The 23,138-nt window shown below is 38.8% G+C and overlaps 1 protein-coding gene across 7 annotated transcripts in view; it reads left to right on the top strand.

Moving 5' to 3' along the window:
* LOC112641685 (24-hydroxycholesterol 7-alpha-hydroxylase) overlaps positions 1-21,360 on the top strand; it is an 89,800-nt gene extending 68,440 nt beyond the window's left edge. For 6 of the 7 annotated variants that reach the window (XM_025418943.1, XM_049092141.1, XM_025418941.1 and 3 more), the window contains 4 exons: positions 807-902; positions 1,736-1,824; positions 17,371-17,458; positions 20,324-21,360. In XM_025418943.1, coding sequence (XP_025274728.1) covers positions 807-902; positions 1,736-1,824; positions 17,371-17,458; positions 20,324-20,395 — 345 coding nt within the window. In that variant the 3' untranslated portion in view covers positions 20,396-21,360. The remainder of the gene's footprint in view (positions 1-806; positions 903-1,735; positions 1,825-17,370; positions 17,459-20,323) is intronic. The other variant, XM_049092140.1, reaches the window with a different exon arrangement.
* Positions 21,361-23,138: the final 1,778 nt, after the last annotated feature.

Below are 23,138 nucleotides of genomic sequence, written 5' to 3'. Positions count from 1 at the left end.
GAGCCCTGTGTTCTGTGGTTCCTGAACATAATAATATAAGGGTGATTTTATGACATAGTTTTTAGGTTTTAGAATAATTTACATATCATGAAAACCTATGATAGAATAAATGGGGAAGGATAATGCAGACTCTCGTGCTTGAGGAATCTCACTGCTTAACCTCAGTCCCACAGCCACAGCGATCCCAAACACAGAATCAACCAAAGAAACACACAATACTTGCCTTGTCCTATATCCCCCTAACCGGTTGTCTTCATATCTTTCTGCCCTAACAATTGTTTCAGGAGTGAAAAGAGAGAGAGGGAGGGAGGGAGGATCCACTGCTTCTGCCCTGACACTGTCATGAGTGCCCCTAGGAACAGAACACCCACTGCCCCTGTCCTCAGTGCTACTATGGCCTGTGTCCTGTCTCAGAGTTAGATTTTCCTGTTCCACACCTGGGGATCCAGTGTGGCCCCGGAGCATCATCAAAAGCCCTTGCTGCAAACCCCAGTGTTAATCCTCAAAAGCTGCATCACAGCAGACATATGCTTGTTTCTCAAATTTTCACATTTATCCCATTTATCTAATATTTTTCCCCTGTGTAACCAAATTTATAGGCACTTGTAATAATCATCAGAATTAGAATGTAGTCATTGCCTGCATTGGAAAATAGAAATGATCCTTCCAGGAAAGAATTAGATTTTCTCGCCATTGTTTATGAAACGTGTCTTCTCTACATTATAGTTGGAGCATTATTTTTAATGACCCAAACTCTCCTTAAAGCAGATTTCAAAAAATGACTTGAAACTGATTTTCCATCATAGAATTATACTGTTCCTTCCGGTGACTTGTTGATGTTGTCTCCATTTTGGCTGCATAGGAATCCAGAATATTTTCCTGAACCTGAATTGTTTAAACCTGTAAGTTACCTCTTTCAAAATACATTGTCTTTTGATTTTAATATCTTTTATGCCAGGAGTATGAATTCATAGATTAACTATATCATTAAACAGCCTTATCCTTGGTAATGAAAAACCAAGCTAACTACAAAAGTAAAATGGTATAGCACAAATGAGATCGAGATGTTTTTGGAGTAAGATTCACCAACTTTAAAATAAATGATCTGAAACCAGCAAAGTATGGTAAAGTAAATATGTCTGGTTCTGATAGAAGTCTTATTTTATATTTGTCAGGCAGTTGCTCCTGTTACTGGTTTCCAAGGAGTATAACAAAAGAAAAACAAGGCAAATTAAAACCACTTTGCTGTTTCTTAAAATTGGGGAGTTACAGGGCTGAGCAGACTCTTAAGAGTTCATTTAGTCCATTCTCTGTCTTTAAGTAAAACTTTTTAAAAAACAGCATCCAGATGTATCCATTCCACTTCCCAAGTACCCTCCAATAAGCAGAGCTGCCAGTTACTTACTGAATTTATTACCAAGTGCAGTTTTGTGATGGAGCCTGAGACCTTATTATAAATAGCCTTCCTTTTCTGAGGTCAAGTCCATGGTTGATTTACATTATCATTTACATTTACCACTTAACAGAATTCTTTTTAAACCTTTTTATTTATTAGTTCACATTCCAAAAACACAATTGTGTCTGATATTAATAACAGGTTGGAAAAAAATTACCAACAGCCCTGCAACTTTATATGCAAGGATTAGCTGTACAAAGTCATTTTTAGCCTAGAGAAATAAAGTTAAGCTTATTTATATAAGGCTGATTTGGAAAAAAAAATGCTTTCTTCCCACAGGAACGTTGGAAAAAGGCAAATTTAGAGAAGCATGCTTTCTTGGACTGGTTCATGGCATTTGGAAGCGGGAAGTACCAGTGTCCTGGAAGGTCAGTGAGACAGCTGGGCCACATTTATCCTGAAAGTCTAAGAAAGATGATGGCTCAGAGGGGGGAAACTTTGGCTTAATCCCCCTTGTCTTTATTATCAGACTATAGTGAGATCCAAGAGACCACATTTTGTTCGGTTGCCAGTTGTATTGTTCGATGTCTTTGTGGAAAAATCTACAGTGGCTTCTGATGGGAGACCTCATGAGAAAAAAAATATTACAATGGCTGCTGTATGATGAGAGCAAGGTTATCAAAAGATTTTTTATAGAATGGATCAGAATGGGGCATGACTTAGGTGATATCATTATGCTTATATTCTATATGAGAGACATAGAGTGGTAGGATCTAGCAGATTTGGAAAATAATTAGAAATGGGATCAATCAAAGGGAAGGATTTGTGGAGGACTGTGGCTTGAATCTAGGTGGCTGGCAGAGATAGTGGAGATAGAAAAATCAGGAGCATGAACAAGTTTGAGGAAAAGATGTTAAGTTTTCCGTTGAAAACTACTTAGTCTGAGATGTGGCGAAATATGTATCATATAACCACAATCAATCTATAAGTTAGTCTGAATGTTGAATAAATGTAGCAATAAATAAAAGCTCCATAGTCTAGTTTTTCTATTGTTTCTGCTTTTAAAAATGTTAACTTTTCTTTTATCTTAAGTAGCCAACCCACAAAACATTGTATCTAAAGACAGACAAAACACAAAATTTTTCAGGAAAATGAATTACTTCATTTGGACAGTGTTATAGCAAGATAGATCCTTACACTAGAAATTTAATCCCACAGATCTTTAGTGTAATCCTCAGAGAATTGCAGCCATTCTAAATTTGTATACCAAGAACCAATTTATTTTCTCCTCACCAAATACTTAGTGAGTCAGGAAAAATTGCCTTTAAAGTAGCTGACGATCAAAGTTCATCATGAACACATAGTCTTGTGGCCTTGCAGCTGTCACTCCTTGGAGTTGGGGCCACTGAGGCAGTATGAGATCCCCTCTCATTAGTGAACACAGAAGATTTTGCTGAATCTATTAATAAGTATTCGGTGCTGCTATCAGCTGCCAACCAAAAGTCAGAATGGAAGAATATTGTTCCTGCTCTGAATAATGGGAATTCTGGAAATGCATTTGGAGGAGGAACCCCTTGCTAGGCACTTCCCCATAGCTGGGAAACCCCTGGGTACAGGCAGGAAGGGACCTCTTCCCAGTAATTCTATTGCTGGAGAAGTCTGAGCTGATGGTTTTGCAGAAAAATAGGAGAAAGCAGCATGAACTACCAAACCTCTTCAGCAATGGTAGCACGCAGAATAAGAAGTTGCCTTACAGTGGACATTCTCCTCTTAAACTATGAATTTCAATGAAAAGGATAGAACAGGGGATTTCCATTGCTGAGTGGGTGTCTCTGAGAGTTGATGATCTAAGGCATAAAGGAATGTGCTTGCTATACTGCACCAGGCCCTCCCACCACTACCCCCAAGCCAACAGCCTTAATTTCCCTTGCTTCCCATCCCTGAAAGAGGATGCCTGGTTGACTGTATCACTGTGGTCATGGAAATGGGTTACATTCCAGTGTAAAACAATAGCCCTGATCTTTGGCAAGATACCTCCCTTACAAAAAGCTTGCTTGGATAAGAAGATCGTGTAGTAAGAGTAAGCCTACAACACTGAAAAGTGGAAATGAAGCGTAGTTCCTCAGTAGAAACTGTGATCTCTACTTTTTTGTGTGTGTTTGGGTCCTCTCTATATCCTAGGGCAGTACTGGGCCACAAAGTCATGGACTTGTCTTGAATTACTAATAAAAACCGCACAGCAATAGGAAAATTAGTTCAAACATAGGTCCAGCTGATAGTAGATTAGTAGTAGTAGTAGTAGTATTCAACCTAACAGATATCTCTGGAGCACCTAATATTAGTATGTTTATTCTTTTATTTAATAAATATTAATTGAGGGGCAGCCCAGGTGGCTCAGCAGTTTAGCGCCACCTTCAGCCCGGGGCCTGATCCTCGAGACCCAGGATGGAGTCCCATGTCAGGCTCCCTGCATGGAGCCTGCTTCTCCCTCTGCCTGTGTCTCTGCCTCTCTCTCTGTCTCTCTCTCTCTCTCTCGTCTCTCATGAACAAATAAATAAACCCTTTAAATAAATAAATATTAATTGAGTGGACACTGTATGCTAGGATAGGGTTCTAGGAGTTACCTTGGAAAGCAAAATAAAGGATGAAGTCCCTTTCCTCAAGGAGTTTATAGTCTAACTCAAATCGCTTCATGAACCACTGGAGAAATTCAAAGACCCATAACATTCCTAAGTGGCTTATAATGTGGCTAGGGAGATGAGACATAGCAACATGAAAAACATCCCTCCTTAGCAGCATAAGATGACCCATGAGAAATGCCAAATGACATATATACGTAATAACCACTGTAGGAGTTTCGAGGAAGGAGAATAGAAAGGGCTTTATGAACTAGATGGGAATAATCAATAAGCAGCACAGAGGAAAGCACACCTTCCCAGGGGGCTGTGATGTCAAAGTTTGAGGGGAGGAAGAAAAGTAAGTACTCACAGGAATGTAATGTAATGCATTGTAACCTGGATATTGGGGTTTGTGAAGCTCTGCATACATGTTTCCCCATGTTTGTTTTAAAAATAATATAATCTTAATAAGTGTGTCTTATTCAGTAAAATATCCTTGCAGTACTTTGAGAAGTACTTGTATATTTAGAAACAGCTGATTGCTTTTGAGGAGTGAGCACGCTCAAATACCTATGGATTTCACGAGAAGTTGTGAATGCAATTTACTCTGAGGAATTTGTTACATAAACAAATGCATCCCCTCAACTCCATTTGTTAAGGAGAATTGAGCAAACTGTACTTACTTATATAATTGTTTCCTAACATTTTCACTATGGTGTGCACATGTCCTGGAGGGCATATAAAAATGGGTTAGCAGTGAGGCTGGCAAGGGGTAGATGTGGTTAATTTCGAGATGGAGTCAGGCTGCCAGACCCCTTTATTAATTTCTAGCTATGCTTCTCTCTCTTACTGCTTCGCTGAGGAGCAGTGACTCACTGCAAGGAGCCCAGAAACAATTGGCAAAATCCAGTCATTCCTTTCCCAGCCATTTCATTTTGACATTTCATTGTGAGATGAAGACTTAAGTCTGTCAGGATCAGAAGAAGCAATCCAAGACTGACTTTTGATACTTGGGCCAAAGTGCTTTGAAAATAAAATATGTTCATTTCTGAGCAGAAAATTTCAGAGAGGATGCTCTTTTCCTTCTGTTTACACACTGGATCTCCAGGCCCTCTGTGGAGCACAGAATACGGGAACAGGATTTGCACTCTTGGAGAGGAAGAAGGGGCACTCTTGGCTGGGTATCTTTTGCCACTCTCCTCTCTCTTTTTGTTTTTGTTGGACATTGTCTCTCATCCAACTCAGCCACTGCTCTTGAACAAGTTAGATGTCTCCTGTTCAGAAAGAGGGTTTAATTTCTAGGACCGAATTAAAACTATACAGGGTCACCATATTGCCCGTGAGCTACTGTCTCCCCATTCCTTCTCTTCCCTTCCTTAATGGCCCATGCTTTCATCTGGGGATCCATGGGACTCTGATTCCACCCCTAGCTCCATAGCAGTGGAGCACTGTTCCCTAAGCCCATCTGCAAATCCCATCCCTGTCCCCTCCCTCCCTTCTCGTAGTGATTGGTTTCAGTGTAGGCATATGTTTTAAGCAGCACAATTAACTACCAGGGTTTCTATTGAGACTTCTAGGGCAAAAATAATCTTTCCCTGTGGAATGTGAATAAAGAAGCCCTCAGGCCCCCAAACTGATGGTAGCTATTTTGAGACCGTAAAAGCAGGCAGTGTAAGGATGAAGTTGGTACCCTAGAGCAGAGCAGTGGAGACAGACTGGCTTCCTGGGAACATCATTGAGCTGCTGAAGTGCTCTCTGCCTGAGGCCAGCGCCAGCTCTAAGAGGTTTTTCAGGTACATAAAACAATGCCTTCCCTCCAATACAGAAACCAGCCTGATGTGAGTTTTCTGTCACTTGCCACCAAAAGCATCCTAAGTAATATAATTTCCTCAAAAGTGCAAGTGTTCTTTCAAGGTTTATTGAATTCCATGAGATATTGTGTTAACATGTTCTACCCATATCCACCAATTGCTTGCTAAATAGCTTGTGCTTTGCAGAGGGGCTGAGTTTCATTTCCTCTGGGTGTATCACAAAACCAAGGCAAATGTCACATCTTAAATTTTTTTCTGGAAGATCTGTTATTTAAAATATACCATAAGGTTGTTTCTGTTTGGTGAGTACTTAATCTCACTGAAGTCAGTACTATCTCCTTGCCTTTTTGGTTGAATAGGAAGCTTCAAAAATTGTATCCAGCCTTCTAGCTCATAGGTCATCCGTTTGGGAGTTTCACCACCAGGAGGAGTAGCAGTAAGATCACCACTAGCAACTCTGAAAAAGTGACCTGGAGGATGCCCTCCTGCTTTGAGGCAACAGAGAACAATGGCTCAAGTCTGAGGAAGGACAAAGGTTCTCCCATCCTCTCTGTTTTCTTATCTGCTTTCTCACATCCCTTCTCCTTCTACAGAGTTCCCATTCTCTTCTCTTTTCCATAGGCTTTCTTCTTGACTTTCTCTCCCACTATCCTTTATACCTTTCTTCCTTCCCTACTTCATTCTGCACGCAACCCCCCCACCCCGTTATTCAGTGTAAACATCCTCCAGTTGATCCTACGGATTATGTCCTTACCGTCATCCCCAATGAAAAGTCTGGTGCCCTAACCACACTGTTTCATGTGTAGCTGAGTTAGTGTTTATCATTGTCATTTTTGTACTGAAACTAAAAAGTTTGATAAACTGAATCTTTTAACATTTTTTCCCCTTTCTCCTTGTCAAATTCCTCTAGATCAGTGATTCTTAGAGTATAATCCCCAGATCACCAGTAGTAAACTCACCTGGAAACTTGCAAAAAAAGCAAATTCTTGGGTCCTTCCCCAGACCTACCGAATCAGAAACTTTAGGAGCGGGGCCCAGCAATCTGTGTTTTAACAAAGCTTCCAGGGGATTCTGATGCAGGCTAACGCTTGACAACCATTAGGCTGGAATACTTTGCCTCCTGCCACCAAATTGATTTCATTTTCCTAAAAGAATTCAAAGATGGATGGGGTTGTAAGGAAAGTACTTCCCCTTTAAGTTGGGTAGCCATGCTTCCATGAAGGATGCCTGTGAAAGTATGTCTGTCTGCTGCCTTCTCTGAATTCCAGGGCGAGATCATTCTATTTTCATAAGCCACAGCTGGTAGCAACTAGGAATATACTTCAGAGCCCCTGCTCCTGGCAACCGTGGCAGTTTTCCAGCCCATGCTGGCATCGCCCGCAATGACTTCTAGTAGGAAAAAAAAAAGCAAGAGATTTTCTTTTCAAAAGCAAGAGAGGGAGGCAGTCTCAAAATCAAGACATTCAATTAAAATCATTCATTTCCCATCATCTTATCATTCCTTTAGTACCCCCTGTTTCTTTTGGATGTAGTGCTGTTGTAGACACCTGGTCTTTTAGAGTGACCCTCTCTCTACTCCTCCCTCTCTTTGGCCTTCCATGACCGTTCCCACCTCCTAAACCAGGCCGTCATGCCCCACCATAGGTGACATAATAGTTTCCTAATCCTTCTCCCAGGCTCTGTTATCTCTAATCCCTCTAACTCACTATACACAGATTAATTGTCCTCAAATATAATCATCTTAGACTGTCACTCTCATTAAGACTCTAGTGCCACTGCCCACAGGCCAAGCTCATCAGCCTAGAATGCCAGGCTCTTCATGATCTGACGCTGATTGTACCTTCCTGAAGGTGGGAAAGTGCCCACTCCAGAGGGTCTACTAGCTGTGCCCTAACTACACTGTCCATTTCTTTGCTTGCTCATGCAACCTGCTGGGTGTGGAATGCCCCCAGTCAACAAAGTGAACTAAGTAGACTTAGTTAAAGCCCGTTTCCTTCCATCAAGGTCTAGCTTGAGTTTGATCTCCACAAAAGTTATCATCGATTGCTCCAGATCACAGTTCTCTCTCCAGATTCCAAATTTCCATAACCTTTTTGTTTCTACCTTTATCTCATATTTTCTCCCTTTCTGTCTCTCCATGTGCCTTACTAGTGTGAGGTCTGTGAGGTGGAGTCTGTTCTGTCAGTCTGTGCTCTTGAGGCCTGTGTAGTGCTCCTTGAACATTTATCTACAAATGAGGAAAATACACAAGTACTAAGTATTTGAGGAATTTTCAACATGTTTATATTTTAATGAGCTTTATTTGTAGATGTGTAATGTTGTCCTTGTAAGTGTAAAAAATAAATCTGTTATAAATAATATGCCTCATTATTTTCACTGTTTTGACATAGGAGCATTAAGAAAACATTCCTAACATGAACATAGCTCAGCTAGCTTCTGTAAAAATACAAATTTATGAAGCCCATTTTCTTTGACATAAAAACCTTTTAATGTCAGAGGTACGTATATGTTAGTCTCTGATATTTTAGGCATCAAACAAAATTCAATAACATAGTACAGACTTGAAAACACTTTTTTTGCGACTGTAGAAAAAAATGACTATTTCCTGAATAATTGAGGTAATTATGCTACAATATTCAAATATTTGGATTTGGAGAAAATATCATTTTAGTACATATTATTTACTATCTGTATTATTAATTCATCTTACCTTTCCTTTAACTAGGATCTCAAGCAAAATAACTTTATGCTCTTTTAATAACTAATACTAACTTAATAACTAAACTAACTTGAAGACAAGGAAGATAAAAGAAGAAAAATATTAAAGCCTCTCTAATGCACAATCTGAATTGGTCAGGAGCCTCCATTATAATTTTACCTTCCAGGAAATACAGTTTTATAACTTGAAAGAACATGACAGGGACTCAAGTTTTTTTGGTTTTTTTTTAAGATTTTATTTATTTATTCATGAGAGACATAGAGAGAGAGAGGCAGAGACACAGGCAGAGGGAGAAGCAGGCTCCATGCAGGGAGCCCCACGTGGGACTCAATCCAGGGTCTCCAGGATCAGGTCCTGGGCTGAAGGTGGTGCTAAACCGCTGAGCCACTGGGGCTGCCCGGGACTCAAGTTAGTTAAGACAATGCCTTACAGATTGTAAGGGAAGCTTACAAATGGAAAGCTCTTTTAATAAAGTGATAAATATTTTTCTAATTATTTCTGATAAAAATGTATATAGTATTTCTAACATGTTTACTCTTAAATAGCTTGTGAACATTGGTCTTGTTTATATTCTCTTCTGCGTGATAGAGGAACCATATATTGAGGGCCTTCTATGTGTAATACTTAAAGAAATGGTATTTTGGGGACGCCTGGGTGGCTCAATGGTTGGGTGTCTGCCTTTGGCTCAGGTCATTGTCCCAGGGTACTGGGATCAAGTCCCGCATCAGGCTCCCTGCAGGGAGCCTGCTTCTCCCTCTGTGTTTCTGTCTCTCTGTGTCTTTCATGAATAAATAAATAAAATCTTAAAAAAAAAAAAGAAAAGAAACAGTGTTTTCACACATAGGTAGAATTTTTCAATAAGCACATGATTCACTAGGTCTGCAGCACTTTCAGGATCCAGACCCCACACTGTCATTCAAACCTTCCACAAACCAGGCCATCCTGTTCTGCCAGCTTCATCTCTCATCACTTCACCTTCTGGAGGGCAGGGTGTGAAGCCCTCACAGGCTCCTAGATGTTCCAGGGCCCCTTGGGCAACTGTGCCTTGCTATTAGGTTGTCCCTCCATTCTGAGTGCCTTCTTCACTGGAGTGGCTGCCACCCTGCCCACCAAAGTGTTTATTGTCCTCAGGCTGCTGCAGTGCCTCTGCTCTAAGGACTGGACAGGACAGGTGCCAATGGTCCTCTATGCCAGAGGGCCCAGCTCAGAGGAGTGCGCTGGTCTATAGCAAACTAATGTCAGAGAACGGCTAAAGCCAGAGAGTTACAAGAAAATAGGATTTGTTTGGATAAAGTGGAACCTAAAAACTGTTTTGTAATTCACAAATGCAGAATTAGCCAGTATTTTTCCAGTGCTGCCAGGTAAGCATTGAATATTGGGAAGTCACTGTTTATTCTACCGACACAAAACATCAGCTGTTATCAGAAAAAGTGATCTCATCTAATTTACTTCCAGGAATGGAGCAAAGTACTGAAAAGAATTGCTAATTTTAGTAAGTGGGAACTTTGATGTCTAATTTCACATATTGGTGCTCATTGCCACATTTTCCATTTGATACGGGCTCGTGCCTATATATAAAGTATATATTACATATACTTTGTGGGGCTTTAGAGATACCAATCTCTTTTTGTTTTTCTACCCCTTTTTGCTAGTCCTTCCAAGTTTCCTCTGCTTATCTTTCTTTCTCACCTTCCTGGTCTCCAAATTTTGGAGTGTCTCAAAACTGTCTTGTAAGATTTCTAGTTTGGGTTGGGTTTTTTTGTTTGTTTGTTTGTTTCTATTTAACTTATTCCCTAAGTGAGCTCTCCTGTGCCATGGTTCTAAATAATCCTCTGAATAATGATGACTGTCTTATATTTCATATGTCTCCAGTCCTGACTGAATCCCTCCTAAACATCAGGCCTATTTACTCAGCCTCCCCTTGGTGTCTGCACTGGATGTCTCCAGGGTACTGGTGAACAGCCAGCTATCCTAATAGGTCTAAAACTGAGCTCCAGAAGACAACTCTTCAACCCGTTCTTCCTTCAGTCCTCCTGAGGTAAATAGCAACAGTATCCTTGCATTTCCTCAAATCCAAAACTCATCCTCAGGTCAAAAGTCATTCTTGAGTCTTGTCTTCCAATCTCTAATGCAAATCATCAGCCCATTGTACAGAGTATATCTGGTATCTCACTCTAGCTCGTGACTGTTTCTATCATTCTGGTACAAGTCCCCACATTCTATTGTCTGGAAAATTGTAGTGGCTTCCTAATCATTCTTCTGCTTCTATCTACCTCACCTTATGTTTTATTCTCAATGTAGCAGTCAGAATAATTCTTTTGAAAAAGTCACACTTGCTCAAAACTATCCAATGGCTTCCCATCTCCCAGAATAAAATGTAGTCTTAAGCATGCCCCATGGGCTCTCTCCTTGCCCCGGGGTATTTCTCTAACATCCCTCCCCCCTTTTTTGCTCCTCTCTGGCAATACTAGCCTCCTCATTGTCCCTCATTCTCCTCCTTCTGGATTTGTGCTCCTTCTACTCCCTCCACATGAAATTCTGTACCCAGATATTCATATGATGCCTTCTCTTCCTCCATTCCAGCATCTACTGAAATGTCATTTCCTTAGAGAGATAGTCCTCACCTAAAATATTGTAGCCCATGCCATCACTCCCTTTCCCCTTATTTATTAGTTTCATACTTATTCACATACTTGACATATACATTCCTTATTTATTTATTTGCTGCCTACTTGCTATCTCTCTGCTAGAATTTAAGCATTTTGATGAAAGCCTGAGTGGTATTTTTGGTTACTCTTGTAACTTCAGCACTTAAAAGAGCATAAAGCACATAAAGACAGTAAACATCAAATGGATAAATTAATGGAGATCTCATTTGATTATAAGAACTCTTAATATGTAACCTAAGTGACAATTCACTGTTCCCATAAATGTTACTCTCTTCTGAGAGAAGAGGAAGGGCATGTAACTTAGATTCACACCCTAGTTGTCCTTTCCAAATTTGACCCTTAGTATTCTGTGATGTTTGCCATGGTCCCAGCTCCTCATGGAAAATAAAGTGCTGTTTCTTTCATGCTACCTCCAGCAGAAAGAGGAAAATGAGGCTCTTCACACTTCCTGATATTTTATTATCTCTTTATGCTTCACAGCACTGTCACACAGGACCACTTAAGTGCATCACTCATGACTGAATTTTTTCTTAATTATACAGGACTGGGCCCCTGGGTGGCTCAGTTAAGTATCTGCCTTCAGCTTAGGTCATGATCTCAGGGTCCTGGAATCAAGTCCTGTATCAGGCTCCTTACTCAGTGGGGAATCTGCTTCTCCCTCTGCTCTTGCTTGTGCTCTCTCTCTCTCTCTCTCTCTCTCTCTCTCAAATAAATAAAATCTTAAAAAAAAATAATTATACAGGTTTGACTCTGGACCATTCCAACAAAGCAATTATCACAATAAAGTGAGTCAAATGAAATTTTTGGTTTCCCAGTACACATAGAAGTTATGTTAATGCTACAGTGTGGTCCATTGAGTATACAATGGCATAATGTCTAAAAAATGCACACACCTGACTTTAAAAATATTTTATTGCTTAAAAAAATGCTAACTATAAGCTAAGCTGAACTTTGAGTGAGTACTAACCACTGATCACAGATCACCATTAACGACTATAATAATAATGAAAACGTTGAAATATTGTGAAAATTACCAAAATGTGACTGAGAGCCACAAAAATGAGCAAATGCTGCTGGAAAAATGGCACTGATAGACTTGCTCAATGCAGGGTTGCCACAAACCTTCAATCTGTAAAAGAGGCAGTATCAGTGAAATACAATAAAATGAGAAATGCCTGTGATATAGTCAGGGGAATATAAAAATTATACACAAGGCATTTGGGTGGTTCAATCAGTTTAGTGTCCAACTTGTGATTTTGACTTAGGTCATGATCTCACGGTTCGTGAAATTGAGCTCCCAGTTGGGCTCTGTGCTCAGTGGGGAGTCTCCTTGAGATTCTCTCCCTCTGTGCCCCCCTCACTCATGCTCTCTCCCTCCTGTGCTCTCAAATAAAGAAATAAATCTTTTTAAAAATTGTACATAAAATATTTCTTTTACTGGGTGCCTGAATGGCTCAGTCTGTTAAGTGTCTGACTCTTGATTTCCCCTGTTCCTACTCTTGACTCCTGTACACAGGGCTGGGTTTGTCCATTTATAGAATGACTCAGATGGTGCTCTCAGGATTGTGGGATGGGGCCCCAAGTTGGGCTCCATGGTCACCACAGAGTCTGCTGGAGATTTTCCCTCTCACTCTGCCCCTCCCACCTGTGCTCTCTCTCTCAAATAAATGGATAAAATATTTTTAAAAATATATTTATCATAGTCCAGGAGAAAAGCACTTCATAGGAAGTCCCCTGTTCCTTTCACTCCTGTACACAGGTCTGTGCTTGTCTGTTGCAAAATAGCCACAGAACAGTCACCCTCCTTTTCATTTCATCCTTTCCCCAAAGACTTGATTTCACTCCAAGATCCATTCCTCCACTAATGCATTTCTTAAAGTCTGAGTATAGAATAACATTGGTGGCTTTCTTTTTTTTTTTTTTTTTAGAATTTTATTTATTTATTCATGAGAGACACAGAGAGGAAGAGGCAGAGACACAGGCAGAGGGAGAAGCAGGCTCCATGCAGGGAGCCCAACGTGGGACTCGATCCTGGGTCTCCAGGATCACGCCCTGGGCCAAAGGTGGCGCTAGACCGCTGAGCCACCCAGGCTGCCCCCACCTCCTTTTTTTTTTTACATTGGTGGCTTTCAACATGACTATCCACTATTGTCCTTGGGACTTGAGTTTCTCAAAATAGTCCTTCATGGGCATGGCATACCATCTCTCCCTAAGATATGTTCAAATATTTATTCTTCAAATTCTCTACTAAATAATGGACTGCCATTTCAACATCTTTCTCTCTTTCACATAGTTCCCAAAGGCAATCATCATTTTTTCCTACAAGACAGTATGCTCTAAATCTATGAAGAGGAAATTAAAATATTTACCCAAAAATGATCAAAGCTGGTCTCTCATGATAGAGTTAGTGTATTATTATAAACAACAACTTTTTTTCTTTCAAATCCTCAAAGATATTGTTCCCTTGTCTTTTGGCTTTTATGATTTCTGATAAGAAGTCTGTGATCATTTAAATTCATTCATTCATTCATTCATTCCTATATTGTGTCTTTTTTTTCCTCCCCTCTGGCTGCTGCTTTTAAGTTTTTTTCTTTGTCATTCTTTTTTTTTTAACAATTTGATTATGATTTCCCTTGGAGTAGTTTTCTTTATGTTTCTTTTGCTTTGGGTTCATTGTGCTTCTTAGCTCTGTAGATTCATAGTTTTAACAAATTTGAAAATGTTTCTGCTGTTATTTCTTCAAATACTTTTTTCTGCCCACCTATCTGCATCTCCAAGTTACATGTGTGTTAGACTCCTTGATATTATTTTATAGGTTACTTATACTCTGCTTATTTACTTTTTCAGTCTTTTTAATCTATGCACTTTTGGATATTTTCCATTGTGCTATTAAGTTCCACAGTCTTTTCTTTTGCAGTGTTTTATCTTCTTTTAATCCCATCTAGTGTGTTTTCATTTAAGATACTATATTTTTCATTGCTAGAAGTTTGGTTTGATTTTTTTAATCTTCCATTTCTCTATTCATTGTGCTTCTACCTTTTTCAACATGTTGATTATATCTAACTAGCTGTCTACAGTATTTGCCATTTCAGGGCCTATTTCTTTTAAATGTTTTTTCTCTTATTTATGTGTCATATTTACCCATTTCTTCTAGGCATGGTCATTTTTGAAAGAATTCAAGGCATATATTTTAACTGTCATGGATACTAAATTTTATGGTATTCCTTTACGTTTAGGCTTTACTGTGGCATGCAGTTAGTTGCTCAGAAAAACAAGTTTTCAAGACTTGTTAAGCTCTGTTAAGGTAAAGCAGGAGTGACATATAATTTAAGATAAGATAATACCACTTTTAAGGCAATAGCCTTTTAAAGACTCTATTCAATTGTCTATGTGTTACAAGATCCTTCCACTCTTGCATGTGGGAACATAGGCTTCCATATCTTGTGGGAGCCCTGAGCATTATTCAGCTTATTGCTTCTTAGCTTTCTTTTTCATCTTTCATCTCCACCTAAGTAGTTTCCTCTTACATATGCTGAGATCAGTACTCAGACAAATACCCAAGGAGATCCCCATGTGGTTTTCTGAAGCACTCTTGCTCTCTCTGTGAAACTCCCTCCTCTCTTTTATTCTTTCCTGCAAATTCTAGTCTCTTTAGCTTGCCTGAACTTTGATCTCTGTCTTTTTAATTCAGTGAGGTTATCGGGTCTTTATGGGCTTGCACTGTGATCTGGAACTGCCATGGACAATGAGCTGGAGATTTCAGAGCTCATCTCATTTATTTCTTTTCTCTTGGAAATTTCCATCCTACCCTGTAAATCTTATTCAGTTTTTGAGTTATTTAGGGCAGGCTGTAGCCAGAAGTGAAGTTCTATTTTGTTAGAAGTCTGACAAAAATTTAGTTGTGAGAAATTCTAAACCTGCATGCAAATTAGCAAAATTTCTTTTTCTTGGAATTGCTCTTTGATTTGAATCGGTAAATATTGTGTGTATTCTACTTCATAGACATTGGTAGTCTCTTAGAATAAATTGTTTTTTATACTTATAAGTAAGTAGAGTTAAATTTGCATCATAAATATTTCTGAAGAAGTGATATGCTATCCAAGTGGGTTTTAACAATACCTGGAGTACTCCAGATTTCATTTGAAGTAAAATATAAACAAGATGTTTCAAGATACTTGTAGGAAACAAATGTAATTATCTGAGATGAATATAAAATCATTCATATTCAGTCACTCAATAAATATTGAGACTTCAAAGATGAATGGAACAATGGTTCCTACTGTTTGTGAATACTGTAGTTTATAAGGGGAGTCAGAGAGGCAAACAATTAACTGTGATATGGTAGGATATAGTCAGCTTGTCTGGTAGGGACATTGGTAAAAGAATGTGTAAAGTGCCACAGAAACATAGGGCAAGAAACCTGGAAAGGGCAGGAAATTGAATCTGTTTTATGGAAGGCATCTCTTTCAATCATGTATTCATTAATTCATGCATTCATTGAGGTAACATGATTAGGCACCAATAGTGTGCTCTGCACTGATAGGTCCCAACAATACAACTCCTCCTTTAGGAGAGAAATGGTTAATAAGCAATTGGAATTCAGTGTGATAGAGGTTATGGCTGAGATGTGCACAGGGGACCATAGAAGTGGAGAGGAGGGGAACCTCAGTATGGAAGCAAGTGATCAGAGAATATTTCCAAAGGAGACTGAACCTCAGGCAGAGAAAGAGCTTGCAACGGAGAGCATCCCCATTCAGGAAATGTTAGGTATACAGGGTGGATAGAGCAAGGGTTTCAAAGAGGAGTCAGTGGGGAGGAAGCAGGGGAGATAGATAGGGGACATAGCTTCAAAGGTTGTCTGTGTTCTGTGCTATTTGGAAGAAAACCGGAGCAGTGACAGACTGTGTGTGTGTGTAAAATGACAAATAGTGATAGATTTATGTTTTAAAAAGTTCACTCTAGTGGTAGAGTGAAGGATAAAATGGGGTGAAGTGAAACTGGAAACAGAAAGATTAATCTGAAAAAAAAAAAAGAAAGATTAATCTGGAAGTTGAGCTAATTTAGCAATCCAGGACACCAATTGTGAAAAACCACAGTGAGGCAGTAGTGGAGGGTCTAGAGATAAGACAAGGAGAGGGTTGGGGAAGTATTTAGATGACAAAACAAAAGGACTCTGCCTAATTGGATAAAGAAAGTGAAGAAGAGGATTGAGTCTATGATGCCTTCCAATTTTCTGACCTGTTGGACTAATTGTATATATTAAGAGCTATGACACCTAAAAGGCATTGTCTACCCTGAGGAGAGCTCAAAACAACCCACTGATATGCAAAAAAAAAAAAAAAAAAAAAAAAAAAAAAGCAGAATTCCATTTATATTCTTTTCAATATTTTTAGTTTCTATTTGTATGTGTCTTACAAAGTAAGTAGTAAACTAATACAGTAGTATGTGTATATACTTTATAGCTAACTGAATATCAATATATTGTAGAGTGTGCTCAAATATTTCATTATAAGGGTATATGATCAAAAAGTTTGGAGACATCTGAGTGAAGGATCAATCACAAAAGGAATAATAAATTTGGTAGTTAGGGGAGTTTGAGAGGCCTACAGAACATTTAGGCAGTAATTTCTAATGGGAGGTAAGGGTCTAGATCAGACAAGGGTATCCAATAGAACTTTCTGTGATCATGCAAAATGTTCTAAAGATGTACTGTCCAGTATGGAGACCAGTAGCCACATATGGCTGTTGAGCAGTTGAAATATGGCCAGTGCAACTGAGCAACTGAAATTTTTCATTTTGTTTAATTTTAATTTATTTAAGTTTAAATAGCCACATGTAGCTAAATGGCTACCATGATGAACAGCACTGATCTAAAACTTTGAAGAGAAGCCTGGGCTCTCATTTACTGAGTGCTTCCCCTGGCTAAGCATTTTACATACATTTTTAAGCAATTTAATCATTCCAGCACCCTCTGGAGTAGACAGCATTATAAAAGAAAAGAGTAAGTTCTTCCTTACTCTATCCTTTTAATGGTAAAAGAACAGATTGTGAAGAAGAGCATACTTGCTCTGAAATGTGTACTTGCTTAGATATTCTCTATTGGTAGATATTTATGCAGCTTTTACAACCAAGTGACAATTTTGTGTTTTTCTTTCAGGTGGTTTGCTCTGTTAGAGATTCAAATATGTATTATTTTAATACTTTACAAATATGACTGTAGTCTTCTGGATCCATTACCAAAACAGGTAAGTGTTTTCAGAATTTCAAATATCATGGTTTTCAAATTTGGTATAAATTCTACATTAAAAATGGTTTTATACATTTTATACATTTATACATTAAAAATGTATCAAATTTGGTATAAATTCTACATTAAAAATGGTTTTAATTACTAGAGATAAACTCCTAATTTCCTCACTTAAGTTTGATCTTAACAGGTATCTTACATGCCACCAGACTCAGAAGATACTCCTTAATTCCCTTACTTCTGGGTCTGAAATGTATGCCATGTAACCACAAAACCAGCACCAATTAGCAGTGTTTCCACCACTTACAGTGTTAAGGAGGACCTCCATGAATTTGCCAATTTTGACCGTGTTCCCTGTGCTAAATAGGCATGGCCTTGATGTTAGGCTTGTTTCCCTAGAGAGGCATGTCTGTGGGTTAAAAACAGAACCATCAGTTGTGAAGGCAAGTCATAGCCCTTGATCCATTTGGGAAGCAATGACATTGAAGAAAACAGGCAGTGAGCAACAGTAAAGACAGCAAACAAAAATGAAAAGGCTGTGACCTTATTCCTACCTCTGACCATTGAATATCCTAATCGTTTTTTTTTTTAAGATTATTTATTTATTCATGATAGATGTAGAGAGAGAAAGAGAGAGGCAGAGACACAGGAGGACAGAGAAGCAGCTTCCACACCAGGAGCCTGACGCAGGACTCGATCCCAGGACTCTAGGATTGCTCCCTGGGCCAAAGGCAGGCGCCAAACCGCTGAGCCACCCAGGGATTCCCCCCTAATCATTTAACTCCTCTGTGTTTCTATAGGTCTGTCCTCCTAGACCAGTGGCTTTCAAACTGGTACAAACATCAGAATGACCTGGAGGGTGGAGGGCTTTTTAAAACACAGAATACTGGGCCCCACTCTTAGAGTTCCTGATCTAGGACATCTAGGGAGGGGCTCAGTAATTTGCATTTTAACCAGTCCCCAGTACTGCTGATGCTACTGGTCCCGATGACACACTTTAAGGACCACTGTCCTAGGAAAAAAAGGGGAAGTCCAATTTAATTTCAAATGTTTGGAAGTCATTTTGAAGACTCTGGGTAAAATATGCTGTTTCAACTGAGGGTGAAGCTCAGAAATTAAGCATTGCAATTTCAAGGCTATTCACATAGCATGTTGTGCTTTGATTTACTCTTGATAAAATAAGGCTAATGTATGGAGGGATAAATAAAACTCTTGGGTGACATTTCAATAGAAATTATGTAAGTGCCTAAGTGACACAGACAATATTATATTACTCATAAATATGCACATTTCAGCACTTTCCCCTGATTTCTTTTGCACTTCTATTTTGAGTAAACTAACTACCAGTGATGAAGAGCCCTCAAAATCCTACCATGAAAGGAAAATCAAAAAACCTTTCACAAAGATTCTCAACAAGTGTAGTTTTATTATCAAAAGGAACATCAGAGTTGGAATATTCTCACAAAATACCAGTTCCTGGCTCACCAAGTTAGATGTCACAATTTTGCCCAGGACTGATTCCCCATCCAAATATTTGCCCATCACTGAGAGGACTCAGGAATGTCTTATCAGGTTAGAAGGATGGTATTTGTTGAAAGCATGTAACACCTAACCCAAACGATCAGTAATCTTGACCTTCCTCAGGCAAGATTTTGCCCAGTATTTTCTTCTAGCTAAGAATTCTCTTAGTTATATTTATTACACTATTCTACACACATCCTACCTATTTCTGTTTTGACACTACTAAGAACATTTTTAAAGAAATACTATATCCAATAAAAGGGAAAAGAAAGAAATTTTATCTCAGTCTGTAAAAAGTACGTCTGAGTAAAGTCTCATGGTCTCAAGGGAATTTTATTTCATAATTCTTATTCTAAACAGATGAATTAAAATTATGTAATTATTAAATTTGTTAATAACTTGTAAAATGAGGTGATCAAAAAATGCAGGAAATGACCTTCGAATTACTAGGCTCTTATAAGAGATGGGAGGGTATAGGTAGTCAGATCATGTTCTGAACACTCTTTTGTCAAGCATGGGGGCATCTCTGGGCTTAGAAATCAGCTTCCCCAAAGAAATATACTTGTCATAGTAGCAAAAATCAAATGCTAGAATCCCCAATTTTAATTTTGCAGAAGCCCCTTGTTTTATTTGATCTCACAGGTGCTTAGGAAATTAATTTTAACTCTTGTTAAGAACCAAATAATAAGCAAATACTATAAAGCTTTACAAGATACATGACCAGGCAGCAATGTTCAGATGCTGGCAATGAGGGCTATTCATTTTGAGCATTTATGGACCAACTTCAATTCTCTTGCAAAAGCAAGTACATATTTGCTAATACAGTGGAGTTTTGCCTATTTGGCTGGTTGGTTTTGTTCTGTCTTGGCTTTTGGGGGCTCATGAATCCTTAGATAATCTCATGAAACCTATGGATCCCTTTCTAGAAAAGAACACAACTTTTCATGCCCACAAATCTGTGGTTGCAATTTGAGGAATCCATGGCAACTCTGCAACTCATTCTATCAACTCCCCTAGGAATCTCCTTGTTAAGAAGCCCATTTTGTGCCTTGTTGCACTCAAACTTGACAATAGACTGATGATTTAAATTGGACTGATGCCTTTTCCTTACTCTTGATCTTCCCCCAACCCTTAAGGCTGATAGAACAGCTTGCATATGTTCTGTTCCTCGAATGGAAGGCTAAAATTGATGCTTGACATTATCAGACACATCAAACACTTCGAGTCTTTTAAACCTAGACTCTGTACTTTTAGAGGTAATTACACTTGAGTAAACCTTTGGTCTAAAACTGTTGTCTTATGTCTCTTAACATCTATATTTCTTCTGCATTTCCGCTTTTAGAGTTTTCTTCATTTGGTGGGTGTCCAACAGCCAGAAGGACAATGCCGAATTGAATTTAAACAAAGAAAATGACATCTGTTGGGCCTAAAGAGGGCCAGAGTCTTCTGGAAGACTGATTGTCCCTGTCCACCAGCCTGGCAGCATCTAGACCTGAGCTGTACTAAAACATGCTGTTTAACTTTGTTTTAGGATTTAGTTCAAGAGAATGTCTAAATGGTATATGTGTTTGGTACTTTAAGAGTAGACCAAGAATCTGACATCACTCTCACTGATAGGAGACGTGAATATATGGTTTATAGAAAATGTTTAAATGATTTTAAAAAGATGCATTTCTTAAGGAGTTGTAATTTGACTTCATGCATAAGTATATTAAAACTTTAAATAGAAATAATGCCACTTGAATGAAAACCATGGTAAACTGTGAAGGCAACACACGTAAATTTCTATTTTGGAAAAGCCTTAAAATCTTAGACTCTAAGAAAATATTAGTAATTTTTGGATATTTTAAAAATTTCTTAATGTGATTCTCAATTGGTAACTGGAATTCTTAAGCTTTCTTAAATAACTTGTTATGGTAAACATGACTAGTGCTGAAACAATGAATAAAATGATAGCTTTCTAAGACCTGTGCAGATAGAGAGCATGTCTTACACTCATTCTGTGCTGAACTACACCTAGGACACCTTCTGTATCAGGTTTATTCAGGAAAGGTATGCTGATTGATATGTTGATTTGTATTTTAATGAAGGTGAAAGCACTCTTTTGATTCAAGCTGTTAATAATTATAGGGTAAGAGGTATATTTTTGCGTGTAGAAACACAAAGTTACGTCAAGGCAAACAACAGCATTTAAGTTTATTACTTAGGACTTCTGTCTGAATATTTACTTTGAAATCCTAAAAAGAAATCCTGTCATGCCCCGGGGGCAAACATACGACATTAGTAACAGAGTGATCAGTGATGTCATGATTTGTCCTCTAATATTCAGTAGAATGCTCCTTGCCTCCTTTATTTCACAATAAATAAGCTTTGTATGCATGTTGTCCTCTGGATTATTTGCTCCCCTGTGCTAGTTATCCTGTGGAGATGATAATGATTGCTTAGTCATCTATTTCCTACCAATGAGCAGATGACTCCCTAGGAGAAAATTAAGTACTCTGGAGTACATTAACTCTTTCAGACTAATACAACAATTCTGAAGCTTAGCTACCAGCTTGCAGCTTAGCTTAGCAGGTTTGAGGTCTAGAAACTGGAGAGGATGAAGAAAGCAATTTAGAAGTCCACGGCAGATCTATGCCTTGCAGACCATAACCTAGCAGGGTCTGCTAAATATGGCGGGTATTTTCTTAGGGCAGATATGTCTTCCTGAACAGCTGAGGCCCACGATGAAACACTGTACTGGCCTATAATATGCCCTTCAGCTGAATTTGCAGCTACACAAGGCTAGTGTTTATCTCCATATTCTTGCTTGGTAAAGATAAATGTTAGCTGACAAGTTTATGCACTTTAAAAAAATGCAGACAAAGCAGATCCACTGGCCTTTGATAAAATCGGTAAAAATAAAATAATGGTAAAAGAAATATACTTGGAGATACCATATCTCTTTATTTCCCTAGCCTGGCATTTTATATATCTAAATCACTGCTCTGTTCAGGCTAATGAGTTCAAAGTGGCTGGCTCCCCCCTTTAGCAATGGCATATTAAGAACTCAGTATTGCCCTCTTCTGCTAGGTCAGGCATTCAGCTGTGTCAGTGGCTGTGGCAACTTTAGTGATAGCTTCCATCTTGTCAGCCATTGTCGAAATTTGTTCCTTTCAGTCCTCGATCAACCAACCAAACCTTTTGCCATTGCCCAAGTATCTATATATATTCTTACCTCAGACTATTTCTCTCTCCACACAAAGTACATGGCCAAATATACTGCTCAAAACTCTGCCCAGTAGGAGAACTTCCTCTTACCATTGAAGTTCTTGAACTTGGCTCTTCTCTTGAACACAGCTGAGTAGAGTAGAATTCAGTTTGTTCCATTGTATTAAGCCAACCAATATGTCATCCAGGCCCAAGATTTTTTCCCTTCTCTGTCAACTGGTCCTACCCAATGGGCCAAAGGTGTGAATTGAGAAAGATGCATCAGCCTAACAGCGGTGATGACCTGTTTATGTAACTGACTTTTGGAGTTGCTCAAACCCGATCCCAAACGTACCATATTCCTTGTATAATGGATTGCTCCTGAGCCCAACTGATAATATACTTGGTAAATATAGCAATGCCCAACTCATGATGAGCAGCTCTGGTCAAATATGCATGTGGCATGTTCAGGCATTGGAGGCTGAGCAGTACGTCAGGAGCTGGTTTTCAAATGATAAATAGTTTTCAGCTGTTTTTGGCCCATCACCACTGGTAGTGGTAGTGCTTGAAGTGGAATCAGAGCTTGAAGATGCTATTGGTAAGCTGACAGTGAAAGTGGAGAAGTAACCTTGTTTGCAGGTGATGAGCTTGAAGTCATGTCCTTAAAGGGTGGATTTGCATGGAGGCACAAGATGGCAAAGTCCTTATCCTTTGGATAGACTTCCAGAAAGTACTTTGTTGTCAAGTGCTTGTCAAGATCTGGGTAGATCTGATTTTCTCTTCTGGCAGAGATAGGAACTAGCTAAATACCAAGTAGTCTTACTTTAAGCTTTGTCTTCAGGTAACATGGAATTTTGGGAAGAATTATATTAAAATGACCTAAAGTAGGGATATAGTGATTTCTTTACAATGCATATAAACTCTCCTTTGATTTTTATTGTTGTTACTGAAAAAAACATGTATAGGAC

This window comes from Canis lupus, chromosome 12 (assembly GCF_003254725.2).
Source record: "Canis lupus dingo isolate Sandy chromosome 12, ASM325472v2, whole genome shotgun sequence".
Lineage (NCBI taxonomy): Eukaryota > Metazoa > Chordata > Mammalia > Carnivora > Canidae > Canis > Canis lupus.
This window is presented reverse-complemented; position numbering and strand designations above follow the sequence as displayed.